General features: G+C 37.5%; 1 protein-coding gene across 2 annotated transcripts in view; it reads right to left on the reverse strand.

The window, feature by feature from the left end:
- Cpne8 (copine 8) overlaps window positions 1-17,237 on the reverse strand; it is a 176,744-nt gene that overhangs the window by 66,773 nt on the left and 92,734 nt on the right. For both annotated transcript variants that reach the window (XM_031353136.1, XM_031353145.1), the window contains 3 exons: window positions 9,087-9,190; window positions 7,752-7,856; window positions 6,337-6,378 (listed from right to left, as the gene is read on the reverse strand). In XM_031353136.1, the coding sequence (XP_031208996.1) occupies window positions 6,337-6,378; window positions 7,752-7,856; window positions 9,087-9,190 (251 nt within the window). The remainder of the gene's footprint in view (window positions 1-6,336; window positions 6,379-7,751; window positions 7,857-9,086; window positions 9,191-17,237) is intronic.

Here is a 17,237-nt window from a genome sequence, read left to right on the forward strand (position 1 = left end):
AAAAAAAAAAAAAAAAAAACCAAAAAAAAACAAAACAAAACAAAAAAACCCCTATGCATTAGCAGAGCAAGCCTTCCCTGGTGGGGAAGACACTTTATACAGTTCTGACAAGGCAGGGTAGAGCAGGGCACTGCTTGGTTGAAAATGGCTGAAGAACTTGCTGACCTATCTTAGAAAAAGCACCCATAGGAAATGCTTATGTAAGTTTCTGAAAAATTTTATTAAAGCCTAAAAATCTCAAAATCTTTCAAATTAGACATAAAGACTGAAAAGCAAATTAAATATAATTAAAACATTTTACATAAATATTAGAGCCAGCAGTTAAGTCCGTATAACAGGTCAACTGTTTAACATGCTCATGGCAATTTATTCCAAACCTAATTGAACAGATTTTTTTTCCTAACTCATTCAAATAAGTGAAGATGATCAAGAGTTAATAATTGATTAAGGATCTAATGCACACATAATTAAAACAGCTGGTCTAGAACGTCATAATTGCAGATTAAAAGGTCAGGGGACTGAAAGGCGCATGCTACTTTGAAAAAAAAACTAAGTAGATAGAATAAAAAAATAGATTCGCCTGAATAATATTGTTTGTAAAATTCCATTTATCAACATCAAACTAAAAGTCTCCAAGCTTGTGGACTGCATACACAGGGCAGTAGGATTAACTGCAAGTAAATAAAGTGCTAATTTTAGGGGAAGATTAGAGACAATGAGCGGGGAAATTGAAAACAGATGAGGAACTCATGAATGGTTTAAAAAATGATCTAAACAAGGTCTCACATCTCACAGTAAGCACAGGAAAATTCTTAAACTCTGGGCTTAAGATGACAGAGAATCCTAGAATTATAACCTTTAATAGGCTTACAGAACTCATCAAAGGGAACAGACTAGAAGATCTGGCATTTGTGTAGCATTTCAAAGAAAAATAAAGTTTGCACTTACTTATAACAGGTACCGTTATTTGACATGAGAATGTTGGATAGCATGCAGTGGTCAGAGTGTCATTTATTGTCCCCTATTTAGCAGTCTGAACCTGGAATGTAATGACTGGCATTTCACTGGCTCTGTCTTGTCATCAAATCATCATGCTGAGGAAGCAATTGCCTACTTAGTCACCTTCTGCAATTGATCACACATTACAGCCTTGCAGATTTTATGCAGAACTATTCCATTAATGTGCCTCAATTTTAAATTGAACCAAATTCAGCTGAGGTTACTTCTAAGAAATGGAGCCTTTTCAAGGATGTCGCCATTGATGATTTTATGACCCAGGCAAGTCTATTCCTTAGCATGTTAACTTCCACTTTTTGAAATGAGGTGTAAATATTCTTCCACATTTCTTAAAGGTATGACAGTTAGGAGACTAAAAGGAGCACAACACTTGATTCCTCATAAGGAGGTGACATAGGGCTATTTCCCTCTCAAGCCATTGTCACTGTACTTGAGTAAAAAGCCCAGATAACTATATTTCTTCTATTCTAGATTGGTTCAGGACAGGGCATTCAATATGAACTAGTAACTGCTGAGAAGTATTACAATATTCTTACATATACTTCATACCCACAAGGCTTTCCTCACAGAAAGAAATCCCAGGTCACATGACTGCTTGAAGTACCCATTCTTGTGACATTATTATTACTGAAGTCAACTGTCACTCCCTTACAAGTAAACCATATGGTTGTGAGGAGCTAATTTGCCAAGAATCTTCACAAGAGTTTCCTGGAACTCACTATGTAGACCAGGCTGGTCTTGAACCAGGAGATCCACCTGTGTCTGCCTCTTGATTGCTGGTATTAAACATGTGCATCATCATTGCTTGACTTACACTTAAATTTTCAATTGAAATATTACCTCTCAACCAGTGGTTCTCAACCTGCTTAATGCTGCAATCGTTTAATATAGTTCTTCATGTTGTGGTGACCCCCAACCATAAAATTATCTTCATTGATACTTCATAACTATAATTTTGCTACTTTTATTAATCATAATGTAAATATCTGTGTTTCCTGATGGTCTGAGGTGACCCCTGTGAATAGGTGGTTCAGCCTCCAAAAGGCTGTGACCCACAGGTTGAACACTGCTACTCTATACTGTATGCACTAACTAGACTTGTATGATTAAATATCCACACAAAGTAATACAGACAGAGAGTTCTCAAGTTTGCTTGTTTGTAATGGAAAATATTAGTCTCAGGGTCTTAGAACTATGTAATTGCTCTATTTCTAAGATATAGTCCAGCCACTTTATTTATTTTAAATTTTAGATAGGATCTCATTAATTGCCTAAGACTGGCTTTGAAATAACTGTATAACCCAGAGAGACCTGGAACTTGGCATCTTCCTGCCTCAGCCTTCTGAGTATTAGGATTATGGAAATGGACACCGTACCCACATGGTACAGTGTCTCTTACAATTCACATCAAGCAGATACCACCACAGCCAAAACAGTGCTATAAGATGAGGCATCCCCAGCACGTGGTTCTATTAGTCACTTGAAATGATGAGTCTGAACTGAGCTGTCATAAGCATAACACACATGTCAGATTTTAAAAATTGTGTTTAAAAGTGCACTTGCTACCTTAACCATTGCTATATGACTCTGAATTAAAAAGTAGCATTATATGTACCTAAGAGTGAACCACTGTTACATTGTATATACCTAAGAGTGAACCACTGTTACATTGTATGTACCTAAGAGTGAACCACTGTTACACTGTATATACCTAAGAGTGAACCACTGTTACATTGTATATACCTAAAACATTGTATATACCTAAGAGTGAACCACTGTTACATTGTGTGTACCTGAGTGAACCACTGTTACACTGTATATACCTAAGAGTGAACCACTGTTACATTGTATATATCTAAGAGTGAATCACTGTTACATTGTATATACCTAAGAGTGGACCACTGTTACATTGTATGTACCTAAGAGTGAACCACTATTATACCAATGTGTTGGTTTACTTTTACTTTCTAATGTTGCCAAAAGAAAATTTGAAATTACCCATGTAATTTGGATTAGTTTCATTGAACAATGTCAGTCTAGACTGTTTGAAATAAAAAAGATGATCCACTAGGCTGAGCATGATGACAAAAACCTTTAATCTCAGTACTCAAGAGGTAGAGACAAGCAGATCTCTGAGTTTGAAGTCAGCATGGTCTACATAGCAAATTCCAGGTGAGCCAGAAGTATATAGTGTTTCAAAAACAAACAAAACCAAAAAAATCACTAATAATCCTTTTATAAAAGGATTTATAAATAGTTCTGGTTGTACAGGAAATGTGAAATGAGAGAGAGACAGAATTTCACACATCAAAGATGGCAAAGAGGAAACATAACAATGTCCTTTAAGTCTTCACACTGTGTTGTAAAATGTGGACGTCATATTGGGAAACTGCTAGATAAACAAACACATATGTAGTACCCATGTTATATAGAACACAGACTATCAACTGGCATAATGATCAATTTTGGTGATTATCATTAAACTCTAAAATTAACATCTGAGTTTTATTACCTGTATTATTTTAATTTAGAGCCTAACATGCTTTTCAAATCTCATTGTTTATTTAATTGGGCATGTTACTGAGACTTTTCAAATTAATAATTTAATTTAGCTTTTTATAATCTATCCACAAATTGAATACTTAGCTAAAATTTAAGCAACTGCTTCTTTCTGGGCACATGAATGACACAGAACTATGCATTTACATTTTATATCATGATGCTGCGTGTTATATGAAGGCAAAGATCCGTTGTCCTAGAACTACAAAAGATTGTAATCTCTTCGACCAATCTTTTCACACAGTTCAGTTCCAAGGGATATTTAAATTTCTCCTTAAAGATTTTTTCGCCTTCTAACCTCATCCCTTTTTGTTTTCTGTCAGGAGCTAGAATAGGACACGCTACTAACTAGCAGGTGATCATTCTTAAATACCTGCTTCAGACTATTATATAATCTGTGGCAGGTGAGCCCTTATTAAGCAAGGCTGTAAGGGACTAACTTTAGGAAAAATTTCTGCTATTAATATGCTTTTTCTATTATTATTGTTATATATATAATAATCACTAAGTCATAGCACACCCCTATGGGGCAGATCTCTGCAGATCCACAAAGTTGTACTGTCTTATGATAGTGATGCTTTATAGATAAATAGATGACTTAAGACTTTATGCTGATCCTATAAGAATTCCTAAAATTATATCTGTGATTATTAAGCTCTTCTAAGGGGACTGCTATTAGGTCCTTTTCTGATAGTCAAAACTGCAATGAGAAATCTCAAGTGTCAGCAGTTAATTGCTCTTAGATGGTAACCAGACTTTCCTACTCGGAGCACATTACAAGAGGTTGTAAAACAATTAACCAAAGGTCATAAAAAGGGAACTAATGATTTATTATAGGTGCTAGGATGGAAGATTAAAATATTGACTGGGTTTATCTATCCAAACCTTCACTGATGGTCTTAAACCTTCAGTGACCCTGTGGAGCTGAGGCAGGTGATGGATGTTTAGCTAGATAATTACTCCTAATGGATATGCATGTAAACATTTGCTGCTGTAAACTTCTATTTCAATTTATGGTTTGATTTTCTGTGTGAACGTTAGATGAACTTTTTAACATGTGATCATGTATTCTGAAAGATGCTTAAGGGCTGAGGACAAAGAGAAGAGTCAGAACTGGGGGACTAAGGTGAGAGGAACAGAGGTGAGAAGAACTGAGCTGAGAGAGGAACTGAACTGAGAAGTTTATAGACAGAACATTTTAAAGATTAGAAGGAGAATGCAGAGTGGAATAACTTAGAAACTATAGGTAACATAAAATACTAAGACAGCAATGTGCAGAATGCAGAGGGAAAGAGGAAAAAAGAAGATGCTGCAGAGAGCAGAAGGAGCAGGCAGACTTCTCCTTACCATGCGACAGAACAGGTCCCATGGTAAGGACAAGGCAGGCTTAGTCTTATTAAAAGAAATAAAGCTTTTTTCTTACAAACATGGGTTTAATTCGTTTAGCATTAAAAGGGTAGAAGCCTTTTCTTTCTCTATGTAGTAAAAATTGGAGCTCATTTTTCATCCAGAATGAGTGAGTTCTTTCTGCACTGGTGCTTGGTCTTTTGCTAGATATGCATATATAAGTATGGATGTGTGTGTAAGTATGTAATTGTGAGAATGTATGCATGTGTGTGTAAGTATGTAATTGTGAAAATGCTTGCAAGCTAGGCCCAACTGAGTATGAATGGATATGTATAAATGAATAAATGAGCATGAATGACTCTGTATATGAATTTATGTGAGACTATGCGTATTTGCTTATGTAAAAGTTTTTCCTTCTGTGAGTGTTATTCTCTTCTCCTGGTACAAAAGGAGTTTATTGCTCCAAACTTCCCCCTAGCCCGACAAGCAAGAGGCATCTGGACAATAGGGAAAAGGCTCTAGCAGTTAATCCTTTACTTAATCTCCTGCTGTTTTAGGATGAGGTGCTAAATGCCAGAAACTGCAGTTTCTGCCCTCAGAGGATCACAGAAGGCAGGTCAGCTACAATAGCATAGTAACTTAGACTTAGATAAGTAAACTTTTTATTATACAGCAACCCTAAATATATCATAAGACAAAGTCTTACCCCAGAAACTGTAAGACTAAGTCTTACCCCTGCCTACGCTCTTCCCCCTCTGCTGTCTAAAGAAGGACCAACAAGAAAGAAGAAACACCCCACGCTGAGGCTGGGCACCGGCAATATTTAGTCTTCTCAGGATCAAATATTTTCTTTGGTTCTAAAGCTTATCTCTTAAAAGCCAATAGTTGGCTGGGCATGTAGTGCAACAGGGCTCACCATGTGTAAAATTCATGTTTTTACACATCATAAAATTTCATGCCACCATCATAAAAAGTAGTGTTTTTTAAAAATTATTTTTTAGATTTTGTGCCATGTGTGTACAGTGTATATGTGTGCATGTGTGTGTGTGTGCGTGTGTGTGTGTGTGTGCTTGACTGGCATGTCAAACAGTTTATAGGATCCTCAACAGAACCTGAGCTGGAGCAATGGAGATCCCTACTCTACAGCAGAAAAAACAGATAACCTGTATGTTGAACACATTGACAATGCATCAAGACCAAGCATGGAATCTTTACTATAAATGGAAAAACACCTTGTTTCAATCCTAAAGTTGAAGAAAATGCAATGCCTTTAAAATTACATGTAAACTCATCAATAATGTATTTTTAAAGCAGAAAAACAAGTAACTGGAAAGAAAAATCATAGTCATTTCCATACATTCTGAGTAGGCAGTGTGAAGTCTCAAGAGCGGGGATGAGGTAGCTCAGACTTACCTTCCATCTCGGTCCCAGTCGTACACTTCTACCTTGATTGTTCTGCCAGAAGCAAAATACATATGTGAAAGTGGCTCAAATAAAATAATATAATCTTAGAATGCAATATGAAAATAATATGATCTTAATCTACAAAATAAAATTCAGTCACTTGTTCTTAGAGCATATATGCTTATACATTTCACAAAGTAAATTGAAGGTGATTTAGCTAATTTTATCACTACAATTAAATTTACATGTAAAGTCAGTTTCAAGAATTTATATTAATTCTTCAGTGTGTGGAGAAAGCGTGCGGGCAACATAGCTCTTCTGTAAAAGATAGACCCGCATCTCCCCTCTTGGAGACCATTGTCTTGGCAAGTATTTCTCAAATTCACACAGGTGAGAGTCACCTGAAGAGCTCATTCCACTGTGGCTTACTAGACCTCCTTTCAAAGCCTCAGATTTAACAGGTCGGATTTGGGGCCCAGGAACCTTAGTTTCGCAATGTGACTAGATCGTGCTGATGATATTCCTAATCAGAAAACAGAAGAACTGCCTTCTTACGGACATAATGAACCAGTTAAATAAAGTTAGACTCATACATCAGATATCATAGTTTAAAAGGAAACGTGATAACACACTGCTTGCAGTTCTTACTGGGATATTGCTTAATAGAATAAAACACCCTAGGGTGTAGTGGTGCAACTGATGCTGAGTCAGCAAAATCAAGCACTCATGGCCAGCCTGGGCTACGCGTAGCAAGGCCTTTTCTCAACACTACCTAAAAGACAATGTTTTAATTTCTTTGCTGATATACAAGTACTAAAACTAGGAAATAGAAAAGAGATTCTATATTTATATACTTCTAGTTTTGACTCTATAGAAGTTTTTATAAAATAACCTACAATAAGCTTCCAATAAAGGAAGACTTTGGCATTATAAATCTTCAAGTATGCTGAAAGGATGACAGGTTGGAACTTGCTAACATGCCTTCTCTGTATCTCTGGGGCCTTTATGATCACAGTTATATCTCATAACGGTTTTAAGGGCATCTAAGTACCCTAGCTGATCAATGTCCTGCCCATAGTGGGCACCTATATGCTGCACTCGAGCAAGAGGGACCATTGAGGCAATGGCAGCTTGGGTCAGTGAGAGTTCATGAAACATATTTAAACAGGAGGTTAAAAGTTAAACTAACATCCGATCTATTTATTTTTAGTACTCAACGCATGCTCATCTTGAAAACAAGTCTAATCAATCAAGTTTCAATTAGCTAAAATTATGTCTATGCATTATCTCTAGTCATTATGGATTAAAATCAAGTTTAGTTAGGTGAAGATGTCACGTTCATAAAAATACAGTGCGGACTAGAACCGAGGTCCATGGACCATAAACACTCCCCATGCTCAGTCTGCATGTCGCAGCTGTCTTACCTGTCATAATCCCCATTGCACAATGCTCTCACTGAGATCTTGAAGGCTTGCCACACAGGATTTAGCGTGTTCTTGACCACTTCTGTCTTGTGACAAATTGTAAAGCTGTGAAAAGAGTTTTCAATTATGAAGCAGGATTGATAGGTAGGTAGGTAGGTAGTTAGTTAGGTAGGTAGGTAGATAGGTAGATAGATAGTAGGTATAATGACAAATTATATATGTGCACGTGTGTGTATCTGATTGTGTGTGTGTGTGTGTGTGTGTGTGTGTGTGTGATTCAGTTATGATGCATTATATTTTTTAGCTATTCTTCTCCATGGGCAGAATTAATGTTGCACATTCCAGGCTGCTGCTTCCACCTGATTTAATACACAGACAGATTTAAACACTTGTGGAATTAGTTCTTTATAATATAAACAATGAGATATGGTAGTATTTACCCCAGATAAATTTCTACAAATTCAACAAATCCTAATGCTAATTTATAAGAACTTGAGGTATGCAATATTCATTGGCTTTTGCAAATTTGCTTAAAGTCAAAATGTATGCTATAATCCTAGAGTCACTAGATGTGAAATTAAACAGTTTCACATTTGTGTAGTAACTTAGTCACTCCTCTCAGCCCTGGGAGGTGGATCATCCCACTTATATATCAGGAAACTGTACTTGTTACCAGAGCCATTTAGTATCACATGATTTATTTCTTGGCAAGAGATTCTCAGGCACCTTCCTAGGTACTAAGTTTTCTTGTAAATGTGGGCATTACAATATGAATCACAGGGATCAATAATTAAATGTAGATCTACTCACAGTGAACTCTGGACACATGCATCTAGTCATGACTGGCCAAACACCACACCACACTGAAACACTCCACTAAGGACCACACTGAAACACTCCACTAAGGACCACACTGAAACACTCCACTAAGGACCACACTGAAACACTCCACTAAGGTGTAGGTTCCAAGGCTCTAGGAATTTCACTGTAGGAGAGAATGATTGATGTCCTCCCCTTCCCCTCATACAAAACGAATGGTTTCCACTCAGTTCTATAGAAAATATATTGGTTAATTCAAGTTTCTAAAACATGCCATTATTCTATGTCGATAAAAGAAAAGCAAACTTTTATTAAAAGCAAAGAGGAAGCAGAAACTAACTCATACATTAAACATAAAACATAAGTGGTTATCAAATTAGTTTTGAAATAGAAAATCACATCCATCTTTAAAATATCAAGTATTGCATTCCATTGACTAACTTGAAGATCTCTGACAGGAATAACAACACAAACATGAATCAGCCCGACACTGAGCGGAGTAGAAATCGCACCCACCTTCCATCCTCGTTGCTTCGGTAAAATACAAGGAAAGGATCTGACTTCCCAAAGAAATCCTTCTTATCCAACTTGTTTGCACAGAACTGCATCAAGACAGCATCCTGAAAACAGAATTAATAATACAGCTCAAAACCTGGGAAGGGGATAGCTAGAAACAACACCATCAGATCACCATCAAGATTTGGCAAGCAAACAACCTTTGTTACTTGGATGCCAGTGGCCAAGTGTCCGGAGCTGTATAAGAGAGGCCTTTCCTTATTGTAGGAATGTGAGGCTTTCACATGTCCTGGACATTTCACTCAAATGCCAGAAAGCTGCACCTGCTCCCAACCATGCCCAAATGATAACGAGCCAAGTGACTCTGGGTTTTCAATGTCACACTGCAGTGTCTTCAGCCACATACATGACTGCAACTCCTGATCACTTAGGACGTATTTAATGATCATCTATTACATGGGTTGTGTTTAGTAAGCCTTGATTACAGTCTAGTTGGGAGATATTTGTTTTAATAAAGAAGCAGAGCACAATGTATGAAAACTACATTACAATCATTTCTTTGGTGCTTGGGTTCGAGAAAACTGAAGCATCTTTCTTTCAGTGTGCAACATAATTATATATCTGTAACTATTCCAGGCTAGTCATTGCAAGTGATTTGTATATGCAAGCACTTAAACTCTGAGTAACCTCAAGGTACTATCTGGCTATCATACCAAGGAAGTTAGACACCATTAAATTGAGCAGACTAAGTATTTTTTTAATGTTAGAAAATATGGAGATTTTAAAATCCAAATCAATGCTTTGAGAGCTTAGGGTTTTTGTGCATGTGGACTCCATACAGGAGCACTGAATCTCCATGCTTCCTGTTCTTCCCTCCTCCAGCTTCTGTGTCCTACACCTCCTTCCCCAAATCATGATGTACTCTTTAATTATTGTTACAACCATAATCAAATTCCTTGCATGTATACATGTATATGCCTGTGAATATCTATAACTAACTCACTGAGTCTATCTAGCATTACTCTTTTGCACATATGCCCAGGGATGACCACTTGAAAATAGACAAAATACGTGGGAACTCATCCTAAGGAGAAAATGACTCTCCTTTTTTCTGTCTGTGGCAAAAGGAAGCTACTTCGATGGGGTTTAAGAGTTACAGTTATCTGGAAGTATAACATAAATATTTAGAACCCAGCTAGAAATCATATTGGATTAGGAAATGGCAGAAAAAAAAATGACAAAAGTAGGTTGTTTACATTCTATGCCCTCTCCAATCATGAGTTGTCCAGGTTTATGTGATTGGAATTCCTCCCCAATGAACTGGCCTGAGGGCCAATTAGACAGCTGTCAGTTACTCCAAGATAAAAATGCCACTACTGCAAAACTGGGAACATTTTGCCTGCCTTGTTATTGTTGTGGTCCCTAGGTTTACAGCTGGCTGGGTTAATTGAGTTTTCTCGTTTGCCAGCTTGATACCACCTTTGGCTACTATCAGAGCTAGTCTTCAGGAAGAAGATGAATTCCAGAACGGTTCCAGCTGGAGTTCTCCAAGACCTATGCCCAAAGCCTGTGGGGTCTTTCACTTTCATGTTCTGGGAGGCAACTGAGGACAATGGCAATATCCTATATTGTTCTGGAAGACTTCTACTCCCCTAACCAAGGGGAGGGTCGTTTTTTTTTTTTTTTTTTTTTTTTTTTTTTTTTTTTTTTTTTTTTTTTTTTTTTTTTTTTTTTTTTTTTTCATTCCTAGCATTAGGCATTGCTTTTATAATAGTGCCTGGCACTTGGGGGTAACAAAATCACGCCATGTAGCTTAACAACATCAAACACAAATACATATGCACATATGAATTCATATATGTGTAAGCTGATAAAATAAAATAATGATTCCCTTTGGGATTTTTAAACACTCTTAGTGTTAGTTCCCTCTGACCCCCTCAACTCCTCCATTATTCTCCCTGTTCCCTAGTGCAACTTCTCCCACTTTTAATATTATCCTGTTCCTAGAACCTGTCTCCTACCATTCCTTTCTCTAGAGCTCCACTTCACCTTCCCTCCCTTTCATCCCCTGCTCCTTTTGTACCACTTTGGCTTCTTCGGGTTATTTCAAGTCATATAAGCACACCTGAAGATCTGGAATGAGGACCTACAAAGACAGAGTATCTTGTATTTGTCTTTCAGGGTCTGGGTTATCTGACTCAGTATTTTTCGATTACACCCATTAACTTGAAAATTTAGTAATTTTGTTCATTTTTTAAAACTGAATATAGTTTTATGATGCATATGTATCACATTTCCATTATACACTGAGGGTTGAAGGACGGGTGAGCTATTGTGGACAGAGCAGCAATGATCATGGCCGAGCAAGTGTCTGGGGCGTAGGGTGCCAAGTCCTTTAGGTACATGACAGGGAGCAGTGCAGCTAACTCATAGGCTAGTTCTGCCTTTAGGGTATTGCTTAAGTTTTCCTAGCATTATCAATTGTGCTGGAAGTTTGATGTCAACTTGACACAAACTAAAGCCATCCGAGAGAAGGGAACTTCAATTAGAAGATGCCCCCCCCCAAAAGATCATGCAGTTAGGGGAAGCCTGATTAATTAGTTATTGACTGGGGAGAGCACATCCCATTCGTAGGCGGGGCCACTGCTGGGCTGATGTTGGTTCTGGATTCTCTAAGAAAGCAGGCTGAGCAAGCCAAAAGGAGCGTGCCAATACACAGCACTCCTCCATGGCTTCTGTATCAGTTCCTGCTCCAGATTCCTCTCATGCCTGAGCTCTTGTCTTGACTTCTTTCAATAATGCACAACAATGTACAAGTATGGGCTGGTGAGATGGCTCAGTGGTTAACAGCACCAACTGCTCTTCCAAAGGTTCGGAGTTCAAATCCTAGCAACCACATGGTGGCTCACAACTACCCGTAATGAGATCTGTAGCCCTCTTCTGGTGCATCTGAAGACAGCTACAGTGTTCTTATTTATAATAATAAATAAATCTTTGGGCCGGAGCAAACAGGGCCAACCAGAACAAGCAGGGTTGACTGGAGTGAACAGAGGTCCTAAAGTCAATTCCCAACAACCACATGAAGGCTCGCTATTATCTGCACAGCTACAGTGTGTACTCACATACATAAAGTAAACAAATAAATCTTTAAAAACAAACAAACAAACAAACAAACCAATGTAGAAGTATAAGCTGAATAAACCCTTTCCTCCTCAACTTGCTTTTGACCCTGGTGTTTCATCCTAGGACTAGAACCCTTAACCAAGACATCAGTGTTTCGGGTTTCTTGGAGAGGCCTTCTAACCACTTGGGTTGATCTGTGTTCAGAGTGTGAGATGCAACTTTAATGTAATTACTACCAATGTTTGCCACTGTTGCCAAGCATGAGATGGCTATAGTTATGTGCACTCATGTTTGGGTCTTCTGTTTTGTTCCATTGGTCTACATGTCTATTTTTGTGACGATGCCACTTACTTTTTTTAATACCTGCAATATACCTTGAAATATGCTATGGTAATCCTCCAGCATGGTTCTTTTGGCTCACAATTGCGTTAGCTATCTAGAGTGTCTTGTGCTCCATATGGATTTTAGGATTTGTATTTTCTATTTATGTGGAGAATGTCATGGGGGTTTTGATTGGGATTTCACTGAATCTATAAAATACTTTTGGTAGTATAGTGATTTTCATAATATTAATTGTACCAATCCATGAGCATGTGACCTTTCTATCTTCAGGTGTCTTCTTGAATCTCTTCAGAGACTTAAAGTTTTCATTACAAAGTCTGTTGCCTCAGTGATCAGGATTAGTCCTAGATGTTTCTTTGTTGATGATATTAGGAATGGGAGTGTGTCCACCATCTCTCTCTTGCGGAGATAATTATTGGTATATGAAAAGTTTTCTGATTTTTGTGACTTGAGTTGGTATCCTGCTACTTTACTAAAAGTACTATATATAGTTTCTGATGTAAATTTTGGGCTTTCATGTAGAATATCATCTAGAAATAGGGATATTTTGAATTTTTTGTTTATATCCCTTTAATTCCCTTGTTTTGGAGTGTTGCTCTTCCGGGGGCTTAGTCCTTATATTAAAAATGAATGAAGGTAGTGGACACTCTTGATCTTAGTGGTGTTGCGTATTTGTTTTTCATTTTATGATACTGTTAGTGATGTGCTTGTCTTCTATAGCTTTGCCATGTTGAGTCTGCTCCCGCAGTCCTGTTCCCACATTTGCGATGAAGGCATCCTGGATTTTGCTAAAAGCCTTTTTATGCACTTACTAAGATGATCATGCGATGTTTGTCTTTAAGTCCATTATATGATTCACTGCATTTTCTGAATTACATGTGTTGAATCTTCCCAATATCTCTACAGTAAAGCTGACTTGGTTGGTCATGGTGGGTGACTCTTTTCTGGAGTTCTCAACCTGTAGGTTGCAGCCAGTTTGGGGGTCACATATAAGATATTCTGTATATCAAATATTTACATTTTGATTCATAACAAGAAAAATTACAGTTATGAAGTAGTAATGAAGTAATTTTATGGTTGGGGTCACCGTGACATGAGGAACTGTAATAAAGAGTCACTGCATTAGAAAGATTGAGAATCACTGTTAGATTTTGACTTGTATTTGGTTGTCAAGTATTTTATTGAGAAGTTTTAAGTCTAAGGTCATTGCAGATATAAACCTCTTTTTTTTTCTATTTTTGTTATGACTTTACCTGGTATTATTATTAGAGTGATACTTCATAGAAAAAGTTTGGAAATATTCCCTCTGTTTCTTTTCTTTTTCTTTATTTTTTTTTTCTGAGTAATTAAATAACTATTGCTTGTTGTTTAGGAAAGTTTGGTAGACTTTTGCTTCGGATCCATCTGGGCCAGGCTTTTTTAGTCAACAGGGTTTTATTGTTGTTTTAATCTCCTTTTTTATGGGTCTGTTTAGGCTGTTGATCTAAGAACCCTTGGATGAATCTACACATTTTTCACCTCTTTTAGATTTTCTATGTTACCAGAATATAGATGTTTGAAGTATTCCCTTAAATATTTTGAATTTCTCTGGCATCTGTTCCTGTTTGTTCTGATTTGGTTAATTTAGGCCTTCTCTTTCTTTTGGTTAATTGGGCCAAGGTTCTGTCAATCTTGTTTATCTTAGATTCACTGCTTCTTCCTATTATTATATTTGGTTTTGTTTCGTTGACTTCTGTTCTAATTTTTACAAGAGAGAGAGAGAGAAAGAGAGAGAGAGAAAGAAAGAGAGAGAGAGAGAGAGAGAGAGAGAGAGAGAGAGAGAGAGAGTTAGTTCTATTTTCAGTTTTAGGACATTTCTTTCTTTTGGGAATTCTTCATGGACCCATCCACCTTTTGGTAATGTGTCATTTAATATCCATGAGTTCATGTAATTATTAAAGATACTTTTGTTTTAAGCCCTATAGCATTAAGATCTGAGAAGCACAAAATTATTTCAAATTTTTTAAAATTTGTTTTCTGTCTCAGTCTGTATTTATTTTTGAAAAACACCTTGAGCTGATGAGTAGAATGTATACTCTTTGGTGCTTGGATAAAATACTCTTTAGATTTCTGTTGTGTATATTGGATGAATGATGTCACTTCATTCCCAACGTTTCTATTTGTTTTTTGTCGACATAACCTTCCTGGGACATTGGAAGTTGGGTATTGAGATCACATTGAAGTCTAGAACTACCTTTTTATGAAACTGAATATGTCTGATTTCGGTCCACATATATTTAGTATTGTAATGTTTCTTGGTTAATTGGGCCCTTGGTCATAGTGAGGTGTCTTTCTTAATTTCTTCTGATTAACTGTAAGTTGATACTGCTATGTCTGACGTTAGGATAGCAACACCCGCTTGTTTCAGTACTTCTTCACATCTTTTCTTGCTTGTTGTGTCTATCCTTGAAGGTATTTTGTATGAGTGATCGAATTCCCCTACTTTATCTTCAGGTCTTGATGGGGGAGGTGCTACTTCTAAAAACAGTTTTCTCTATTAGACTGTAGTCAAGTGAATTGAATACATTGCAAAATCTATTGAGAGACATTGGGAGAGCAGAGCCACTGCTTCACATTTCATACTTTGCTAATGGACAGCAAGTCTGATGCTGCAAATGACTAATTTTGCTATTTTTATTAGAGTCTTGATGACAGAGTATGATGTCATTGAAGGAATGAGTTTTTTAATATTGCTGGAAAGACACAACTAACTAAAAGTATGTTAAAGCAATTTATTTTTCCATTGTCAATATATCTGGTATAGTTACTGATGCTGCTCTGGTGACAGCACATAAAGAGGTGGGGCTTCTATCAGTTTTATGATAGAAGATGACACAATGGCTGCACAAAACTCAAGCTAACTGAGCACTGTTGCAGAGTACATGAAGAACTTTTATGAAGGAAAGTCTTAAAGATGCACAGAATCGTATAAATCATCATCAACCCTGTGAATGTTCTAAGAACCAAGGGATTCAACTGTCATCAGTTCCAGAAATTCTTTGAAAGTATTGATGCTGACAATTATCACATCATATATCTGGGGGGTATAAGATGTCTAGGTAAGGACCAAATGTGGACAATATTTAAGATTTATGACACATTAACAAATCATTTGAGGTTCCAAAGGAAAAATTCATTTTATTACAAGAACTTGACAATGAAATCCAGCTTAGAGTGGCTTGCAATTTTAGTAGAGTAACCACTTATTTGCATTATACATGAGTATCTTCAAGATGAAAACCAACTTGTTGAAGAAAAGTTTCACATTTTAACAGTCTACACGTGAGAATGAAATTATGACAAGCTCTAACTGAGGCAAGCAATCTTCAGCATTTCAGGATGTTGACTAAACACCACTCTATGAACAGAGGGATAGATGCTGCCTTGACTGATCCTCTTAGCTTTTAGCTTCCCCTTCTAGGCAATCTCCATTCCTTTGTGTCGACTGCCAACAACTGGAGGTGCTTTATACCATGTTTTCCAGTGGTCACACTAGGCTGGGACATGGGTGGGTAATGTTCATGATTCTTCCCATCCTTCACTACTATCTTTCCAGTCGCACCCTCAGCCTTGTAGCTTTCAGGCAGGCATCCCTCCTCACACCCTACAGCCATACCCTAGGGATTTCTCCTCTTGGTACAGATACAACTTCACTGTTTCCTGGCGACCCTCTCTGCCTTCCCATGTAACCATATTCATTTGGTTATTTCAACCACCAATACCCAAAAACACATTCAACCCGGGACTCACAGAGGCCACAGTGGGCTAGGACTCAGGTAAGTGATTTTCACTCTCCTTTGGTTCCTCCATTGCCCTCTGACCAGACTTACTCTTAATTCCCATAGCAACCTGATTCAGGAATCTCTTCTGCAGTGGAGTCCTCAGCTCTTGTTATATACCTAGAATCCCCCTTGCCCTTTCATTGCTATCTCACTAAACTTATTCCTTATCCTCTCACACCCTACATACAGGAGTCTCTCCTCCCTGGGGACTCTGGCACTTGGTGTGTGGACTTATTTACCCCTAGGTAGCTTATACCCATAACCAATCTCACCTGTTCTTCCCAGCCCATTCCCACTCCTTTCTGTCATCTACAGACCTACATATGCCAACTTAATAGAGACCCCACAGTCAGTACCCTTCCTTGCCTAGGATTCAGAAAGGGCATCAAGAACCAAGGATTGGAATACCCACTCAATCAAACAAGACCTAGACACACCTCAATAGTTTACAAACACATGTACATGAACAGACAAGACAACTTGCCCCACCAGAACTCAGACACCCTATTACAGTCGACCATGAGAAACACAATGTCGATGAAGCACAAGATAATACAACTTCAAATTAAGATATGTCCAAGGACCTTAACAAGGATATGAATTAATTAATGAAGTCCATGAAAACAAACAAAAAACCAGTTGAGTGAAGTAGTTTGCACACTTTGATGCATGAAAGTAGAATTTAATGAAGAAATAGAATCATGAAAAAAAAAACCCTGAAATAGGAAAAAAAAAAAGAAAGAAAAGAAAAAAAAATGGAGTCACACAAAAACACCTGGAAGTAAGCCTTGCACACAGACTACAAGACATGGGAGAAATCACCTCAGGTGTTGACAACAGGGCAGAGGAAATGGATACCTCAGTC

Source organism: Mastomys coucha, unplaced genomic scaffold (assembly GCF_008632895.1).
Source record: "Mastomys coucha isolate ucsf_1 unplaced genomic scaffold, UCSF_Mcou_1 pScaffold11, whole genome shotgun sequence".
In the NCBI taxonomy this organism is placed as follows: Eukaryota; Metazoa; Chordata; class Mammalia; order Rodentia; family Muridae; genus Mastomys; species Mastomys coucha.